Source organism: Antechinus flavipes, chromosome 1 (assembly GCF_016432865.1).
Source record: "Antechinus flavipes isolate AdamAnt ecotype Samford, QLD, Australia chromosome 1, AdamAnt_v2, whole genome shotgun sequence".
NCBI classification, from domain to species: Eukaryota; Metazoa; Chordata; class Mammalia; order Dasyuromorphia; family Dasyuridae; genus Antechinus; species Antechinus flavipes.
Genome location: NC_067398.1, coordinates 669988400 through 670007545, shown reverse-complemented (window position 1 = coordinate 670007545; position 19146 = coordinate 669988400). Strand labels below are relative to the sequence as shown.

At 40.6% G+C, this 19146-nt stretch overlaps 1 protein-coding gene across 2 annotated transcripts in view; it reads right to left on the bottom strand.

Annotated features, from left to right (window-relative positions):
* Positions 1–19146, bottom strand: part of STK11 (serine/threonine kinase 11) — a 165681-nt gene that overhangs the window by 18356 nt on the left and 128179 nt on the right. The window contains exon 9 of one of the 2 annotated variants that reach the window (XM_051972163.1): positions 14957–18949. The exons of the other annotated variant lie outside the window; for it this stretch is intronic. Within the exon in view, the coding sequence (XP_051828123.1) occupies positions 18819–18949 (131 nt within the window). The 3' untranslated portion in view covers positions 14957–18818. Of the gene's footprint in view, positions 1–14956; positions 18950–19146 lie in introns of those variants that run through there. 2 annotated transcript variants of the gene reach the window in all.

Here is a 19146-nt window from a genome sequence, read left to right as displayed (position 1 = left end):
GGGGGTGCTCTCCCAGTCCCTCCAATTGCTGCCTTCCACAGAATCAGGGAACTCCGGGGTGAGGAGGGGGCTTTAGAGACTGTCTACAGAGGAAGGAAGGAATGCCCGGAGGAGCCCCAGGCTGGAATCCAGGGCTTCCCCATTCCCCAGCCAGTGACCTCCTGGACACCGCCAAAGCTGTGTTCATTTTTCACTTGCAGGAAAGGAGGTGCAGGCCTGGAATCCTGTGGCAGACCTGGAATCCAGTTTCCCAGCTCTCTTGGCTCCAAGGCCAAGTTCTACAGAAGTGGAGACCAGGGTTCCACTCAAGGTCTAAGTGGAATCGCAGAACGAGGCTTGAAAGGACCTCAGAAAGTCCAATGGCCAGAAAATATCTTTCCTGTCCTTTCAAAGCCAGGAGAGCTTCCCTGCACTCTCCCAGACATCTCTGCTCACTCTTCTCAGAGAAGTGGGCTGCTGCCATAGGACCACCCACTGCTCCTCCTGGACCCTAGGCGAGTCAGGCCCATCAACCCCCTCTTCCTTCCAAAAGGGGAATCCTATCCTTCCTGAAATATGGCTCCTTAATACAGCGTTCATGGCAAATGATCTCTATACAAATACTATCAATGACAGGGAACTCACTCTGTCTTTAAATGTCCTTTTCACCTGAGTACTTTATACCTCTGATTAATGTCAGACTTGAGATTCATTGACCACAATTTAAATAAAAAAACCCAAAACCCCAAAAAACCAAAGTGAAACTGGACACTGCCTAATAATGATAACCATGGCTCCAAAGAAGAGATCTGAGGGGATGTCCCCCGTCTCTTATGAGGTGATGGACAAGGGGACAGAATACTGCATACCCTGTTAGGACAAGGATGGGCTACTAGCTGCAGCTTGTGATCAGTAAGGGTTCTTGGGTTGGGGAAAACACTGTTTTCCTCTTTCCTTCTGGGCAGGGGAGGGAAGAAGGATGTATTTGAAAATGAAGATGGCAGAAAACAAATTACTTATGAAATTTTTTTCAAAAAAGGTCAAGATGAATTAAAAGTACATGTCTGTGTGTACCCCACACGCTCCTTACTCCAAGCCAATGACTGACTCTTCTTTGTGGTGTGGAGATGTCCCCGTGGGGCCTCAAAGGCACGGGCCAAACACCCACATTCTGGCTGGTCCTCCTAAGCTGCTTGTCTCCTTGTGGGGATCAGTCCCTCAAAATAAGCACCGATTTTAAGTTTACCAAATGTTTTTGCTCCATGCTCAAATCCCATGCCACACTGGGGTTAGGATGATGTTCCCCTTTTCCAAATGTGGGTGACAAGATTCAGATGGCAGCTGCCCAAGGTCACAGAGTAACTAAAGGGAAGAACCCAGTTTGGAACCCAGGGTTTCCTTACTCAGCGATCTCCCAGGGCCTTTTCCACTATACTTTGTGACATCTGTCCAGAGCAACTCTTGAAGCCCCTCTCCCACTTCCCTCCTGAGGGGTATGAGTGGGGGCTGTAATCTGTACTGTTGATGACATATTCACACAGAAGAAATCATGGAGGCTTGAAATATTAAATACACACACACGTACACAGCTCCCACCTCTGCCGGTGACTCATTCCCTATTCTCATTGCTCAATTGATCAAAATCATTTGCAAGTTATTTTAATGGAATCTTTTCCTGTTGGAGGCCTGCAGAGCTGAGCAGCTCCAGCGCTGCCGGGGGGCTGGCTGAGGAGGGAGGATAAACGGCTCCCACAGCAAGGTGCCCCTTAATTTTGGTTTATTCACCAAATCGAGAGGCACCCCTGACAGTTTGTTCTTCTTCCCTGGGAGCACAAGTCTTCATCATTAATAGCCTTCTCCCTGCACGAGTTCCCTAGCCCTCTGACAAATGGCCTCTTCCTCCCCAGGAGGGTGGCAGGGAAGAGCCTTCATTAGTTGGCTCAATCACAGATTGGGCTACCAGTGACTATATCATCGGCCATCCTTCCCAATCCTGGGAGTCCTGGGTGGCTTCAATACTATTACTAATGGCACTTCAGTTACACAAAGCACTTTACAAATATTGCCTTATTTGACCCTCACGAGTGAAATGAGGTAGGTGCTAATATTAGACCCATTTTACATATTAGGAAAATAAAAGAGGCACAAGTTAAGTGATTTTTTCAGAGTCAGTAAGTGTCTGAAGCCTTATTTGAAGTCAGTTCTTGCCTCCAGGCCCAGCACTGTCCACTGTGACAAGTGCTGCACCTATTCAGTAAGTCACTGTGATTTTTTCCAGCTCTTTAAATTTTACCTTTCTCCCAATAATCATAAAATAATAGACATAAATATTATTATTCCAATTTACTTATATCCAACTTACTCTTATATCCAAGAGATAAAATGGAGACTCAGGAAAAGTTAAATGACTTAGGTCACTGGATGCAGGTACAAATTCTACCCTTTGATACCCACTATCCATGTCATTATAGGCAACTTACTTAACCTTCCCCGGTCTGTATTTTCATTTGTAAAATGAGTTTGATGGCCTCTGAGATCCATCCAACTCCAGACCAATAATGTTATGATTTAAAGCCAGAAGCTTCTTTACAGAGCAGCCAGGCCAATTCCCTCATTTAAAAAAAAAAAAAATATGGGTCTGAGTCACAGAGAAATTAACTTTCCCAAGGTCATACAGCTGGATCTAGACAAGTAGTTTGAATTCAAGACTCCTGTGACGATTCCATGAAGATGAATCCATACCCACATCTCTATCTGTAGATTGTGAGCTCCTTTCGTATTGCCAGTGTGTAGCACAGTGCCTGGCACACAGGAGGTGCTTAATATGAGGCGTGACTGATAAAACATTAGACCTGTATGCTGTGACTCTCTTCCCTTGATTTGCTACAGGACTTGACAGTCACTGGCTTTGATTTTGATGCTGATAATATAGGTGGAAAAGGCGGATTATCAATTAGCATTGATTATGCTCTTAGACGGGCAGAAGATATAGATGGAAAAAAAAAAAATCAAGTCATCCCTGCCCTCAAGGCTCCTTGTATTGTTGTACTGGGGAAAACAACATATACATATGTTAGCAGTGAAGGCTTTATCTGAGTCCACACAGGTAGGAAGTGGCAGAGCAGGCCCTTGATAGGCTGATAGGCCCTCTCAGCACTCTGGTTCTGAGACCTCTTGCTGAATGAGCAGCTCTGCAATCCTCCAGCATTAGTGCTATAAAGAATATTGCAGGCCACTGAGGCCCTGATCTGCTACTTGCTAGCTGTGAGACTTCACAATTTTTCTGTCCCTCAGTTTCCTCACTGTAAAAAAAAAAAAAAAATACACATATTTTTGTGGTAAAGAAAGGCCTCTGGAAACTGACAAGCATCAGAAATATTCAGGTTGTGATTTTAAAAATGAGAAGACTAAGGTCCAGAGGAAATAAGAGGTTGAACTCTGCCACACTGTGAATACAAAACAGGGCCAGGTCAAAAAAAGTCAGGTCTCCTCATTTTCAGTTAAGGATTCTTGACTATATACCCCTCTCCTCCCAATTCCCATTGCTCAGGCGATGAAGGGGCAGTTAGCAACTGTTAGATTCGGAACCCTAGCAACTGGGAGCTTCAATTCTGATGGGGAAGCCCTCAGGGAGCAATGTGGATGGATGAGAGGTCAAAAAATTGTCTATTTACTCATTTTCTTGGATGGACTGTGAATTCACTGAATTAGGCAGCTCCTAGGGAGAAAATGCAGATTGGCAACCATGGCAATATATACTCTGAGAGAATTGCCAAGGCCACAGAACTATTAAATCACTCATCCAGGATCCAAGACCATTTTGTGTCAGAGGCTAGAAGTGACGTTAAATTGTTGCTCTAACCATTAGACCATGCTTCCTGGCCAGGGAATCCCAGGTTGTATTCATAAAGGCAGGCAGCAAAGCGCTAGAGTAGTTAGAACATTAGAACATTGAGCACTGAGTCAGGAGGAACTGAGTTCAACTCCAATCTCAGACCAAAGACCCTGGGCAAGTCACTTAATCCTGATTGCAAAAAAAAAAAAAAAAAAGTTAGGAAGTAAACAAGAAGCCAGCTTAGGAGAGACAAAAATCAAAACCAAAAGTGTGGCGGTTGCGACCTTGAAAGGGGAAGAAATACTAGCTGATCCTTGATCCTGCTTGCCTTAGTTCCCTCATCTATAAAATGAGCTGGAGAAGGAAATAATAGACAACTTGAGTATATTTGTGAAGAAAACTTCAAATGGGGTCATGAAGAATCAGACATGGTTGAATAACAACAATTCTAAGAGGCAGAAAGCTTAAGAATAGCTAACAATTTTGCTAAATAATAGCCAACAAACAGTATTTATGTAGCAAGTTAAGGTGGCAGAGAGCTTTAAAAATCTCATTTTATCCCCATTGACCATTTCTAGAAGATGGGCTCAAATCACTATCCCTATTTGTTACAGATGGGGAAACTGAGGCAGACAGGGTTGAGTGAAGATACTCAAGGTCATAGAGTTAGTAATTGTTTGAGGCCAGATTTGGAGTTGTGTATTCCTATCCATGCAGTATCTAGAGTAGACAAAGTTGGTGCTGGAGCTCTTGTTACATTTAATTTGGGGCCAAACATTTTAGGAAGGACACTGATAAAACCCTAGTTCACCAGCAGGAAACAATACAAGAAGGGAAAAGAGACTTGAAGCTGTCACATAGGAGAATCACAGATTAAGAGCTGGGGATGTCTGGAATAGAAAGCCTAACACTTAGGGGACACCGAGTACTTTCTTCAAATATCTGAAGGATGTCATAGGGAGGGAAGATTATGTTTAAAGAACCCCAGATTCTCAACAGGCCTCAAAGATCAGTCAGTCTAAGTCACATAGTGGCAAAAAACCCATGACAATGGGTAGAAGATGAAGAGTCATTCAGGCCACAGGACAGAGCTTGGAATGGAGTTACAACGGAGTGGAATTCAACAATTCTGCCACTGGGTGCTGCAAGCATTTCTTTGGTTTTTAATCACTCTATCCTCAGGACGTAGCACAGTGTTCAGGGAAATAGTTGAAGCTTAACATGATCTTACTGGATCTACAAACAACCCATGTGAGCAAAGTACTACAAGAATGACTATCTCCCTTTAGCAAAGGAAAACATGAGGAAACAAGCTCAGAGGTAAAGTGGTCTGTCTATGGTCTTACAATAAGTAGCAATGTTAGTATCTGAACCCAGTTAATTCCAATCCAAGTCTAGTTATGTCAGACAGGAAGAAGAAACTAATAGTGAAAAAAAGATGATTGGGAATATTGGGAGGAAATTATGACACCATCATAAGATTCATTACAGAAAAGAGGGAAAACAGGCTTAGTCTGACATTTGTATTTTAGAATTCCACTTTTTGTCCACTTTTGAAAAAAGTTAACCTTAGTCTTTCAAGAACCCGACCTACTCTCCCATTCTTTACAATTTTACCTAGACCCTCTGGTTAAAAATTTTATAGGAGAAAGTAGGCAAGGAGGGATAGAATTCTCAAAAACAAAATCCAAATGAGGGAAAAACAAATTATTTCATTCAAAAAGAAAAGGGAGATATGTCTAAAGAAACAAAATGTCGTAACAGTATTGTAGAAAAGATGAAGAACTCAGGGCTCAACAATTGTACAAGTAGGTGGCACAGGAACCAGTCGAAAGACCAGAAGTAAAGAATTATCATAAACTCTTTAATGTCTACTTGGAAAGAACTCCAGTAGGGTACTCCAGTCAGGGAGATGTGCTGAGCCTACTGGTGGTTTACATTTTAATCAATGACTTGGATTAAGACTTAGACAGAATGCCTATTAAATTTGCAGATGAAACAAAATGGTTAAGATAGCCAAGCACAGTGAATAGTAATGTCCAGATTCAAAAGTCTTAAAAGTTCTTGGAAAGATTTGGAATTATATTGAGAGTAATCAAAATTTCCATACTCTGTTCTAAAAATCCCAATGCTCTATACAATAGATATATTTTCTTTCTTCCTTGTTTAAAATAGTATTGTTCCCTTTACAGCAACATACTTATAGCAGCACTTTTTCTAGTAGCAAAGAATCAGAAGGAAAATAGATGACCACTGATAGGATAATAGCCAACAAATTCATGTAATACATGATTATAATATTAAAAAATTTTTTTTAATCTTTTGTTTTTGGTGAGGTAATTGGGCTTAAGTGACTTGCCCAGGTTCATAGAGCTAGTTAAGTGTCAAGTGTCTGAGGCCAGATTTGAACTCAGGTCCTCCTGACTTCAGAGTTAGTACTCTATCCACTACACCAAACTAGCTGCTCCTTAGAGTATTGTTTTGCTATAAGTAAAGATGAATATGGAGAATACCAGTAAGCACGGGTAAACGTATATGAAATCATACAAAATGAAGCAAAACTGGGAAAACAATATACACAATGCCAACAATGTATAGAGAAAAAGTAACTCCCCTAACCCTGCAATAGAATATAACAGTCTATTAAAATGGGCAAGTTTGAATCTGATGAACAGAAAATGTACATTCTCTCTTTGCAGAAGTAGGAGAACTTTGCGCATACTGAATCTTGGTTGATACATTCATTTATTTTAATAAGCCATTTTCCCATTCTCATTTTTAGTCTTTGTCATAAGCAATAAATAGTCTTTCCACTGAGGGAAGGCTACACTTGAATTAAGAGATGAAGATAAAAATGAAGACAACAATGACAAATAAGATGAAAAATAATCATAACACTAGAATGCTGGGCTGAATTTAAAAAGACAACATATAATGGGAATAAGTTGAAAGTCTTATCCTTTGGTTAAAAAAAAAAATCAGCTTCTCAATCAAGCTTATAATGGAAAAGTCATGACGACACAGCAGTATTCTAACTAAGAACTAAGGGTTGTAGTGGACTGCAAGTTCGATGATCCAATGGTATGATATGAGGGCCAAGAAAACTAATGTAATCTTAGGCTACATTAAGAAACACAGAATGTATAGGACACAGAAAGCATTCTGCTTCTCTGTCAGAAACCATATGGAATAATATAGCGTAGTTTTGGGGGTCACATTTTAGGGAAGTCACTGATAACTTGGGGAACACCTCTTAACCAGAGAATGGCACCCAAAAAGGTGAAGGACTGAGAGATTGTGCCATTATGAATACTGGCTGAAGGAACAGCAGTGAAAAAGCTACTAGCCTGAATTTAAGGAGATGGAATATGGAAGCTGGTCTTGTTTTGTTTTGACTTGAGATAAAAGAAGTAGGTGTGGTAAACAAAAGCTGAATACCTCTGGAAGCAGTAGGTTTCCTCTTCCTGGAGGTCTTCAAACCTGTTTGCTGGGTATACCATGGGGATTATCTATTAGTGCTGGAAGAGATCTTCAAAACCACTGGGATCCAAATCCCTCATTTTATAAATAAACTTGGTTTCAGAGGTGAGAAGGAATTTGCCCAAAGTCATATAATAAGTAGGGGAGCCAGGATTACAGAATCACAGAACTGTGGCTCTGAGGAATGAAAAATGTTAACGATATTTTAGTCATTTTCAGTCATGCCTCTTTGTGAATCCTTTGTTTTTGGTTTTTTTGGACAAAGATAGTTTGGCATTTACTATTCTCAGCTCATTTTACTTGATGAGGAAACTGAAGCAAACAGGGTTAAGTGACTTGTCCAGGGACTACATAGCTTCGTGATTGTCTGAGGTCACATTTGAACTTAGGTCTTACTGACTTCAGGCCCAGAGTTCTATTCACTGTGCCACCTAACTGCCTCCATATTAGTATGGTAATGAAATATTCAGTTACCCACATACATCTGCTAGAATTTTCTCTCTACCAAAAGCAGAGAAGCTAATAATTACCTGATGAGCCATCAGGGTTATTCAACACGATCTCATTTTCCTTAATAAAGAATTGGTTGTGGGGATAGAAATGATGGGAACTTTGGGAAGGATGCGATCACTCCATTCTAGAGTTTATGATAAAGAGGAGGAAATTTGGACTTAGTCTGAAATGTGCTCTAGGAAATTTTTGGGAAAAAAATTCAGTGAGTTTATAGAGGAAAGAAAAGGTAGGATCTCATGTGGTAAACTATTTCGGGGGAAGTCAATCAAGAAGGATAAATCTGAAGAGATCAATATGAATGCAAAGGGACTTTTACCACTTAGATTAAATAAAAAAAATTAGGAAGCAAGTTGAACAGAAGATGACCAGAAAAGAGTAAAAGTAGTATCAGGATTCTAAGGCTTAAAATGGGCTGAACAAGGCCAGGAAAGGTCAACACAACAAAACTTTCATAAAGCTGTGCTGGGAGAAAAGGAGGCTCAAAGAAAGGATGAACTTTTGCTTGGGATAGATGGGACAATGGTAACTGACAACAGAGAGGGAAAGTGACTTGATTCTTGCTTTAGTTTGTTTTCTCTGCAAAGAAGAATGACCTTTTCACCAGAAGTTACAAACAAAAATGATTAACTCCTAGAGATGTGCTTGAGCAGTGGGGACCCCATTTCATCATGACATGCCTTTAAAGTAGAGGGAGCAAGATGCTAGGCCATTGGCTATTTCCTACCTTTGTAGCCAGGGCAGAAGGCACGGAATCCTCTCCTTGGTCTGGAATCTCCCACTGAAAGGGGAGATGCACCAGTCTATAAGGAGTTGGGACTCCATCCTGAGACCAAATTCATATAAACATGAAAATAAATCTAAACTTCTTGGATTAAAAAATCTGGTCACACCCTTTCCTCATCCCAGTGATTCTGGACCTCCCTAACCCCTCCCTCCATCACACAAATCCCATTCCCCCTCCCCCAACTTACTGCCCTTCACAGGCCATTCTAAACCCACCCATCTGTTATACCGTAATCTCTGGAACACAGGCTCCAGAAGCAATTGCCTTGCTTCCTTCACTTTCTACTTTTCCCCTTCTTCCATCATCATCTCCCTTATGACACAGCTCCCTCCTGGCTGTACTTTCACTTACTTTCCCAATTTTGGTAGAACTGCTTGTGCCCCATTTTGATCCCCAAACAACTTTCAATCAGTAAACTCCTCTGAGGGGCACTCACCCCCCCCACATGCCTTTCGGTCTTCCTCTGGTGCTTGACACTCTGGGTTTTCTGGACAGCACTGACCCCTCATTCTCGTCCTATGTGACCTTCTTTGCTGGATTTTCGCTCAGGTCACGCCTACTACCTGTGGCAGTCCTACAGGACTCTATTCTGGAATCTCTTCCTTTGGTACTAACAGCTCCTAAGGATTTCTCTGGGCTGCTGCTTCTCTCTACTGACCTCCAGATTGCCTAATGGACATCTTGAACCAGACCTTCCAGAAACATCTTAAACTTAGATTTCCCAAACCAAGCTCATCTTTTCCTTTTTGTCCCCCTCCCTTTTGTCCAGGACAACACAAACCTCCAAGTTTCCTGGGCTCCCAACCTAGATGTCATCAGATCCAGTTATTCCTGGATAACTTGCACATCATCTCCCTGTCCTCCTATCCAGTCTAGTGCCAAGGCCCGTCACCTTTGCAATATGTGTGTTTCTCTTCTGAGGCTGCGACCTCTCTGGGGCAGGCCCTCCACCTTAAGAGGTCTCTCCCCCACTGGGCCTGTCCCTCATTCTGCCACTGAAGTTATTTTGTAAAACACAGCTTTGTCGTCCTTCTAGAAGGAAAAACTCCCAACAGTTCCCTCTCATCTCTTGAATGCAAAATCCTGTTTGACACTCAAAGCCCTTCACAAGCTGTTACCATAACTTCTCCCCTGCCCCCAATCTTCCTGCACCTTTATACCAAACCACATACTTTTTCTTTGGTTCAGTGCCATTAGTCACTTTGTTTTTCTACAAACTCTCAGCTCTGGCCACTCTCTAGGCTGTCCCTCATGCTGGGAATGTTTCTATTTCTACAGTCTTCCCAGGCTGCCTTCAAGTCCCAATTAAAATTCTACCTTCTTCAAGAAGCCTTTCCCAGTCTAATTCAAGTACCTTCCCCTTAATTAAGAATTCCCCTAATTTCCTTTATATATAGCTTGTTTTTTAAGCATTTACTAGTCTCTTTGATTATATTATCCTTCACTAATGTATTAGTGATGAAGTTGTGAAACAACCCAACCATCCTGGAGAGCAATCTGGAACTCTACCCAAAGAACTATAAAAGTGCATATTCTTTGATCCAGCAGTCCATTACAGAGTCTGTATCCAAAGGAAATCATAAAGGATGGGAAAGCACCCACATGTGCAAAAATGTTTGTAGCAGCTCTTTCTGTGGTAGCAAAGAATTGGAAAAAGAGTGGATGCTCGTCAATTGGGGAATGGCTGAACAAATTGTGGTACATGAAGGAAATGGGCTATTATTGTTCTATAAAAAAATGGACAAACAGATTTTAGAAAGGCCTGGAAAGATTTACATGAACTGAAGCTGAGTGAAACAAGCAGAACAAGGAATACATTGTATACAGTAACAGCAAGAATGTGCGATGATCAACTATGAAAACTTGGTTCCTCTCAGTAGTTCAGTGATTCAAAGTAATCCCAATAGACTTTGGACAAAAAATGCCATGTGCATCCAGAAAAAGAACTATGGAGATTGAATATAAATCAACACATGCTATGTTCACTTTTTTTTTTTTCTATTTCTCTCTTCCCCCATGTTTTCCTTTTGCTCTGATCTTTCTCTCTCAACATGATTCATAAAACAAGGTACATTAAAAATAAACTAGATAAAAAAATTATACTGTCCTTGAGGGCAGGGGATATTTTTAGTCTTTTATTATATTCCCAGCATTTAGCACATCCTGGCATACAGTAGACACTAATAAAAGCTTACTGGCTAACTCAGTGAAATTCTGATAGCTGTTATTTATCAATATCCAGACCATTCCTCTCCTTCCTTCAATGAGTTCAGGGTCCAGCTCACAGCCACTTTCTCCTCCCTCCTCTCCTCTGGCCCCCATCTGGGAAGGGTCATAAACAGTTATACAGGGCCTACTGTGCATCAGGCATTGTGCTAAGTGCTTCTTACAAATATCACTTCTTTTGAGCATCACTGTAAATTTAGTAAGTGCCATTATCAGTCCTGTTTTACAGTTGAGGAACTAGAGAAATGACTTAAGATCACACAGCTAGTGAGTGTCTAAGGTTAATTTTGAACACAGATCTTCCTGATTAAACCCAGGGCTTCATATACTGCAGTTATCTGTCATATTTTATGCTAGGGGACTTCAACATACTGACACGCCTTTGAATTCTTTAATCTCACAGCCCCTCAAGTTATTCATTTCACATGACCTATTTCTCCACCCCAACTCAGCCATACACAAAGACAGTCCTACTTCTGATTTGCCATGACTTATACACTACTTCCATATTCACTTCTCAAATTCCTGTATCCAGATCACAATCTATTGCTACTTCTTCTCCTTTACAATACCAAATCCTCTTTGTTCTCACCATAATCCCCCATCCTTTTGCCCGAGTTCACCTTAACACTAACTTCATTTTCCCCCTTTCCCATATTTATCCCTTGTGAACCTATTGGACCCTTCTCCTGGCCATCCTGCTCTGCCAAGCCCCAATTTTGGAGAATTTCCACCATCTGCTTCTTTTACCATCACACACATGCTATTGAAAACTAGAGAAAAACCACACAATTGTTTTGACTGGGTCCATAATAAATTTATATTGTGTATTCTCAATTGGGTCCTTGCTGCCAAGGTAATCCTTTAACAATTTCCTAATTTACTATCTCACTCTCTACAATGGCTTTTCCAAACCTTTTCATCCATCCTCAAACCTCCCATGGCTCTTCGTTCCTAGGCAAGAACCCCAACACATTTTCCTGGGGAAAAAATTTGGGTCATTCTATTAGAAAGCCCAGATAGCTTTTGACACAATTTTCTCCTTTATCCCTATGTCACACAAAGAGGTGACTTTTCCATGTATACAACTGATCCTATTCCACCCTGTCTTCTCCAACAGAATACCCACTCTGTCATATTCACTATAGCTAACTTCATCTCTATTGGCTGCTTCCCTATTGCCTACAAATCTGCCTGTGTTTTTTGTTTAGTCATTTTTCAGTCATGACCCCACCTGGGGTGTCTTTCTTAGCAAAGATACTGGAATCGTTTTTCATTTCCTTCTCCAGTTCACTTGACAGATGAGAAAACTGAGGCACACAGGGTTCAGGGTCACATAGCTAGTTAAGTGTCTGAGGCCAGATTTGAACTTGGGACTCCAGGCTCGGTATTCTATCCACCTGACTACTTTGGGCATATATCACTCTTTCCAGTCTTATTTTATACTACTCCCTTTTATACACACTCCATTTCCATCAGGCTGAGTAGGGTCTTTCTTCAGAATGCCTTTTCTCTTTTAGAATCCCAGATCTTCCTTATTGGAATGTTAGGTGACACTTCCTGCATCAAGGTTCTCCTTAAGCCTCCAGTTAAAATTTTTAAAATTTGCATTTACTTATGGACATGTAAATTCCCCAAGAGAATGGAAGCTCCTTGAGAGTTTCTCCCTTTTTATATTTTCCTTGTAGAATCTTTTTAAAGCTTTGTAGAGTCTAGCATAGTACATTCATATAGTAGGTATTTGCTTGCTGAATAGAGTAGCACTAATGATTAGTTGCTCCTTCTTTTCATTGATTCTAAATCTACCTCCCTGAAACTTATTCATTTGTTTCTTGTTCTGCCTTCTAGGTGCTATCAAAATAAGTCCATTCCCTTTTTATATGAACAGCTCTTCAAATATCTGAAGACAGCCATCCCCGCATCTTCCCTCTTCTCCATGTTAAATATTCCTAGCTCCTTCAAATGAACCTTAGAAAATTGAGTACTCATACAATCCTAGATGACTTCCTCAGGGCTTGTTCTGCCCGTTCCCAGAATAAAGAAGCACAGCAAGGGGCAGAAGGCATAGGGAGGCAGGGATTAAGAGCTGCCTAAAAATAGGAACGCTGCCTTAGGATCAGAAAAATCAGAGTGGGGACAGGAGAGGCTTCTAATCTACTCCACCGCAGTTCTCAGATGTTAAGTTAGCTATTAAGTATCTAAGATGAGTTTTATAGTCACATCTAATTCCAACTGTGACATTCTATATACCTTGCTAGCTCTCACTTTCCACACCTTAAAGGGAATGACATTACTGGAATGGTTAGTTCATGCCCAGGTTGGATAGTGTCAGATAATGTCAGTCTGGAGTCGGAGTTGAGCATCTCTTGGGTTTCCCTTCCAACTCTTCAGTTGTATTTCTACGCCAAATCTCTTCATAAAGGCCATGAGAGTGCCTTGACCAAAATCATATAGGAGATTTACAGCACAGATTTGAATTCAAGTCCTAGAGTTTCAAATTCAATGCTCTTTCCATTACTAGACTATTACCTTTAAATTTAAGCTTTCTTAATGTTTTTACTTTTATATCACATTCATTCCTGGATTTTCTCTCTACCCCTATTTATGCATAGAGCTTTTCCCTTAAACAAGAGAAAGACTTAAAACTGACACATCACGATGCTCCACATCCCCCTCACTATGTTTCTAGGTAAAGGTAGGTGTATTTCCTTTTCTTTTCAGGGCCTAAAAGAGAACATTAAATACAGTGTTCAGCTTTTAGTGATTTTTTTCATTTACGTTATTGTTGGAGTCATTGTGTATATTATTTCCTTTGTTCTATCTTCTCTCCTTTTTAAAGATGTCATCCCATGTTTCTCCTCACATTCGTCATTTCTGTTGGACTATGAACTCCTTGAGAGCAGACACTGTTTTTATACCCTTTGTAGTTCTAGGACTTCAATATAACCTCTGGCACACAGTAGGTATGATTAATGAACTCTCGGTGATTGATTTCTTACAGTGCAATACTATTCTACTATTATTAAAATACCAGAATTTGCCTAGCTATTTCACAAAAGAGCACTTTCTATTTTCAGTGTTTTGTAGCATTATATTTTGTTATAAGACTTCTTTGACCTCTTGGGATATAGTTCTAGCAATGGTATCTCTGGGTCAAAAGGTTAGAACTTAAGTCAGTGGATAAGAGTTCAAATTCCAAAAATCACATGGCATTTTAGAATGGCTTCCAGAAATTGGGAGAAAGGTATAACTGGGAAAGGGTGATAGTTCTCATGATTTAAAATTATTGGACCAATTCCTAACTCCACCAAACGTGTACTAGTGTCTGTTTTCCTACAACCCTCCAACATGGACTATTTCTGTTTTTTGTCATCTTTGCCAATTTGCTAGGTGTGAAGTAAAACCTCAAGAGTTGCTTTAATTATATGCTGCCTAATTAAAACTGAGGTTTCCTGACTTCCAGTTAGGACAACTTCCTTAGTAGCACACTGCCTTCTTTTATGAACATGATAGTATCAAGAGCTTCCCCCTCCTACTCTATTTCTTACTTTCTGCCCTTCTAACTGGCAACTGATGAGCGCTAATATGTACCACAGCTGGGGAGCAAGGGGATTTGGAATTCTTGAACCAAAGGGCACATCATCATTGCTACCAATCCAACCCAGAAACCCTGTGGTGCTCAAATTGTCTGTGGTGGTTGTTTTGCAAAGGATTTTGTCAGATAAGAGTGTCTAATAGAATCAATAGATAGAGTTTTCCAAACCCCAAAGCAACAAGGACTCCAGAATGACTAGTAGAAATCAGATGAAAAGTATAAAACTGTGAGGGGGAGGGAGGAGAAGAGTACTTAATGGAAACCAAAATCCTCTATTACAAAGTAAGGTAAGTTATCTAGATAATCTTCCTCCAAAGAATTCACCCTATAATATGTTGTGGATGGATATAACTGAAAACTAACAAAGAGTCTTAGTGACAGTTTAAGCCTTCTTTACATTTAAGGAAAATAGAAACAATTTGTTCAAGTTCCCACGGACTATAAGTAGCAGCATTCTGACATCAGATTTAGGGATTGTGCTAAGCTAGAGGCTACTCCAATTTGATCCCAAATCCCTTATGTGGGCTTAAACCCTTTGCTCTCATTTTGTGGTCTTGGATCAGCTATTTGGTTGCCCAGGCTGACATCTATCTAGGAGTAGCTCATAAACATCATCTCTGGGGAGATTCTAACCAGGTTCATTTCCTGAGTCAGCAAAGAGGTGTAATGCTTTACAAATCAGTCTTTCCAACTGGCTTAGGATGATTTCCTGGATGGTGGGTTTTTTGTTTTTTTTTTTTTTTAACCGCATAAACAGACAAAATTGAGTTCCTAACCCTAGAAAGCCAAGACCCAAAGAAGCCAAAGTAGGAGGCTCCAATTAACCAGATAGTTTCCATACTAAATCTCATTATAGAGTAACTGGCATTTGGAGGGGTTTTTTTGGGAGGATTAAGAAGCTGAGGGGGAGGAGCAGTGTGGGAAGAGGAGGGTGGATGATGTATAGGCTGATGAGTACTCACTAAATGACTAGTCTGGCAACCACTGAAACTTGGGAAAACCAAGCAAAACAACTTTGAGGGAAAGCAGCAGGACTGCATGGGATCACAGGAATTAGATCTGGCAAAAGGTCATTGAGATCATCTTTGTACCTCATATTAAAGCCAGGGAGAAAAAGTGATTTATCCACATGAAGCCTGGAAGAATTCAGCTCTTTACAAACTGTCTTCTTCATCAGAACATGAGCTCCCTGAAGGCAGCAATTGTATTTTTGCTCTTCTTTGTGTCCCCAGCACTTAGCAACAGTATCAGACATACAAATGCTTTCAAGATATTTGTAGACTTACAAACTTGATGCCTCAATTGGGTTGTCTTTGAGGGATTTTGATTGTAGCAGCAAAAACTGGTGGGCAGAGGAAGGACTAACATACAGACTAAAGAATTTAGGTTTTGCTTCACTCCTTTCCTACCCTCCCACAACTCAGAAAGGGTTCAGCAGGGGAAAGAACAAGTACAGGGAAGATAGTTTTACTCTAATTTTAAGAGATTACAGGATTTAGAACTGAAATATCTAATCTTTTCATTTTGTATATTGGAGAAATGAGACTCAGAGAGATAAAAGAAGACTTGGTTCAAGCCCTCCATGGATAATAAGTAGACCTGAGATTTGAACCCAAGTTCTGACTCCAAATCTTTCCCTTATAACATAGTGTCTCTTGGTTTTTTATCAGCTTTACAGGAGAGCATGAAAGCTAAAACTGCCTCAATTTCTTTCTCCTCTTGTCTTTGTGGTAAAGGGTTAAGAGGTAGCATGAAAATTCTATTTATGGATTCTAAACATCCCTTTCATTTCCTATATGCCTGTCATTCCTTCCTGTGAAATTTGTTTTGCTTTTTTAGTCAATTCCCTTGTCCCCCAGTCTTCTTTTTCAAAAATGGAAAGGGGAGAAAAATAATGTGAGAAGAAAACTTCCTCTTGAGGGAGACAAGCAAAGAAAAAAGGTTGAGGAAATTTTAAGTGCAATCTCCTTTCCTGGAGATGTCAACTTCTTGAGAAAGGATTATACCTTCCTATAGTCTATAGCCCTACTGCTTGCTTCTCTCTATGCCCCAGTACAGTCAGCGAAAGAGGCCCCTGTTTCCCTGTAAAAGAAGTTTGGAACAATCTTTCCTGTGCCTTAAGAGCAGAGTTCAACTTTTAAAAATGAGCAAAAAACAAAAAAATCTCTGACTATAGAAAGCTCTTATGGAGACAGAGAAGATCAGAACGCAAAACCAGAAGAGGCAAAATGCCATCAGATGAAGCCTCAAAAGGGTTTATGGACTGGTCTCCAATGCAAAAGGATCTCTTAGAAGAATTCAAAAAGGATCTTAAAAGAGAGAGAGAAGTAAAACAGGGAAAAGAAATGAGAGCTATGCAGGAGTTATAAAAGTTTGAGGAAAAAGCCACCTTGGAAAAGGAAGCACAGAAACTGACTAAACAACTTAAAAAATAAATTTGGTGAAATGGAAAAAGAGAAATGCTAAGGCTAAATGATATTTGCATGGAAAGGGGGCAGGGCCCAAGTTAGACCAAGAAATGACATTGGCCATCTGCTACTAGCTTGCAAAGATACAGTCAGTTCTGTCACCACACTGTACTATGCAAAACCAATAATAAAACCACAGAACTTATGGAGGAAATGGGATTAGGGCAAAATGCTCAAAAGCTTCATCAATGATATTTTTAAAAAGATGGGAACCTAATAAAAACTTAACAGTACAGTTTTATACATGTAAAGTGGGTAAGAAACACATAAATACTATAATAGACAGTAGTCCAGTTTGCAGCCTTGAGCTATGATGTGCCTCTATGGTAAAAGGGGGAATAGCTAGTGTAGACCAGCCCTCTCTCTGCACCCATACATTCCGAGGGCACCAAGAAACATGCAAGATGGCACTTTATACCTTGATAAAGAACTGAAATTCAATTGTGGAAAGTGGAGAACAACTGCAGTTTGAGGGTTATTGTGAAGAGGTGCCATTTTCTGTTTTTTTCCCCCACTATTTACTGAAGAAGAAATCATGCAGAAACAAACTTGAAATTCGTGAGATGCTCAAACTGTTCCTTAATATACCAATTATGTTGGAACAGAATCACATTTTTGAAACACATGTTCCAGCAGAATTGACAGTATTTTAAGATTTCTATGCTTTTAAGTTGTATTTTACCTATTTTCCTCCAGTTTATTATTCAATTACAGCATTAAGAATGAAAAAGGAAAACGGCATAGGTAGGCTCAGAACAAGGAAGGGACTGGACCCAGGCTTCAGAGCTAGTGAGCAGCCCAGACAGGACTCAAACTTGGGTTACTTGTAAGATCTTTTGTGAAAAATGTCATCCCAGAACCAAGTGAGCTAAGGCCTGTAGATGAGGAAATAGCAGTCCGTCCAGAGTCTGGGGTCACAGCAATTACAGGAGTGGAGAAAGGGGCCATCAACCTAAAAGACTATTAAGAGTGTGAAGAAATACCAAGAACGCTGGTTGAGGCCAGGGGCGTGGTCCTCATTGTGTCTGCTTCTTAAGGGCTTAGTCGTAATTTAAACTCCAAGGAGGCATATGGTACCTGCCAAGTTTATGAGCTTAATCTCTGGAGTCTTGAAATCTCTTGGAGTCATTCATCTCCACACACAGAGTGGTCTATACCTTTTTATAATATTGAAGGAACACCATTACAGAAAAAAAAAAAAAAAAACAATACCCCATTAATTCTTAACATTAAAGTAGAGGAAGACTTTCCTGGGGCCTGGAAAGTATGATGACATGGTAGATAGCCCCTATCACAGGGGCCCATGGTAAGTGGGCAGGTGAAAAGAAGCCAAAGTGGATGCCAGCCTTGTGAGGAATCAGCCAGTTTTAGGACATTTGGCTCTGGCTAGAACAGTGCCACTCAGGCAAGGGGAACCTCACAAAAAAGAACTTAATCCAATCACCCCAAAATGAAGCCCTCATTGCCCCCTTCCCTGGCATTACAGGGAATTGCTGTTTCTAGTCCATTCCTCAAATACTTGAAACACTGACTGTCAACAAAAATAATACTTTCTTCAGACTATAGCAACTATGAATATATCTTAAAGAGACTAAGGGTGGTAAGAAAAGAAAAAAAACTGTAAGTCTTTTAACTTATTGCTTGAAATACTGTTTGAGAAAGCTCTTGGCATCTTGTCAAACTTGGCCAGCATGCTTACTCGAGTCTATTTAAAACAAAAACAAAAAAAGATATCCAACAAAATTTGAAAAGAAAAAGTGGTATCACTATGGGAAAAAACCCTTATGTAGGTGGGCAGGTGGGGGTCAACAGAACAGAAGACCCTTCTCCACCCTCAGACTCTCTGCTCGTTTGGTGACACTTGAACCCCAGGCTGACCACATGGCACAAGCTGCTCTCCCCCACTATTGGGCTTCCACAGTAGCTTATGCAACTATGCTAAGCCTGTGCCTTCTCTCTCATTAGAATGTTGTCTGGTGGCTGAACTTCCTCTCCAGAAAATCCTGAGTGTTCACTCTTCTGTTCTGCTCTCTCCACTCTAAGCCCTGTCTCAGGGGTCTCCTCGTCACCTAGGAGATGTACAGGGAAGCAAACAGGACAGGTTGGTTAGAAAGAAAACGGTTTTCCCAGACACTGGCATGATAGGCTCTGAGCACCTGTGGTTTCCTATGATTAGGAGGTGAAGGGGTAAAGAAGACAATGATCTTTTCACATCTTTGTACTCCCATACTGAGTTCCCAGGATCCTGTGGGTTTGGGTCCAGGCC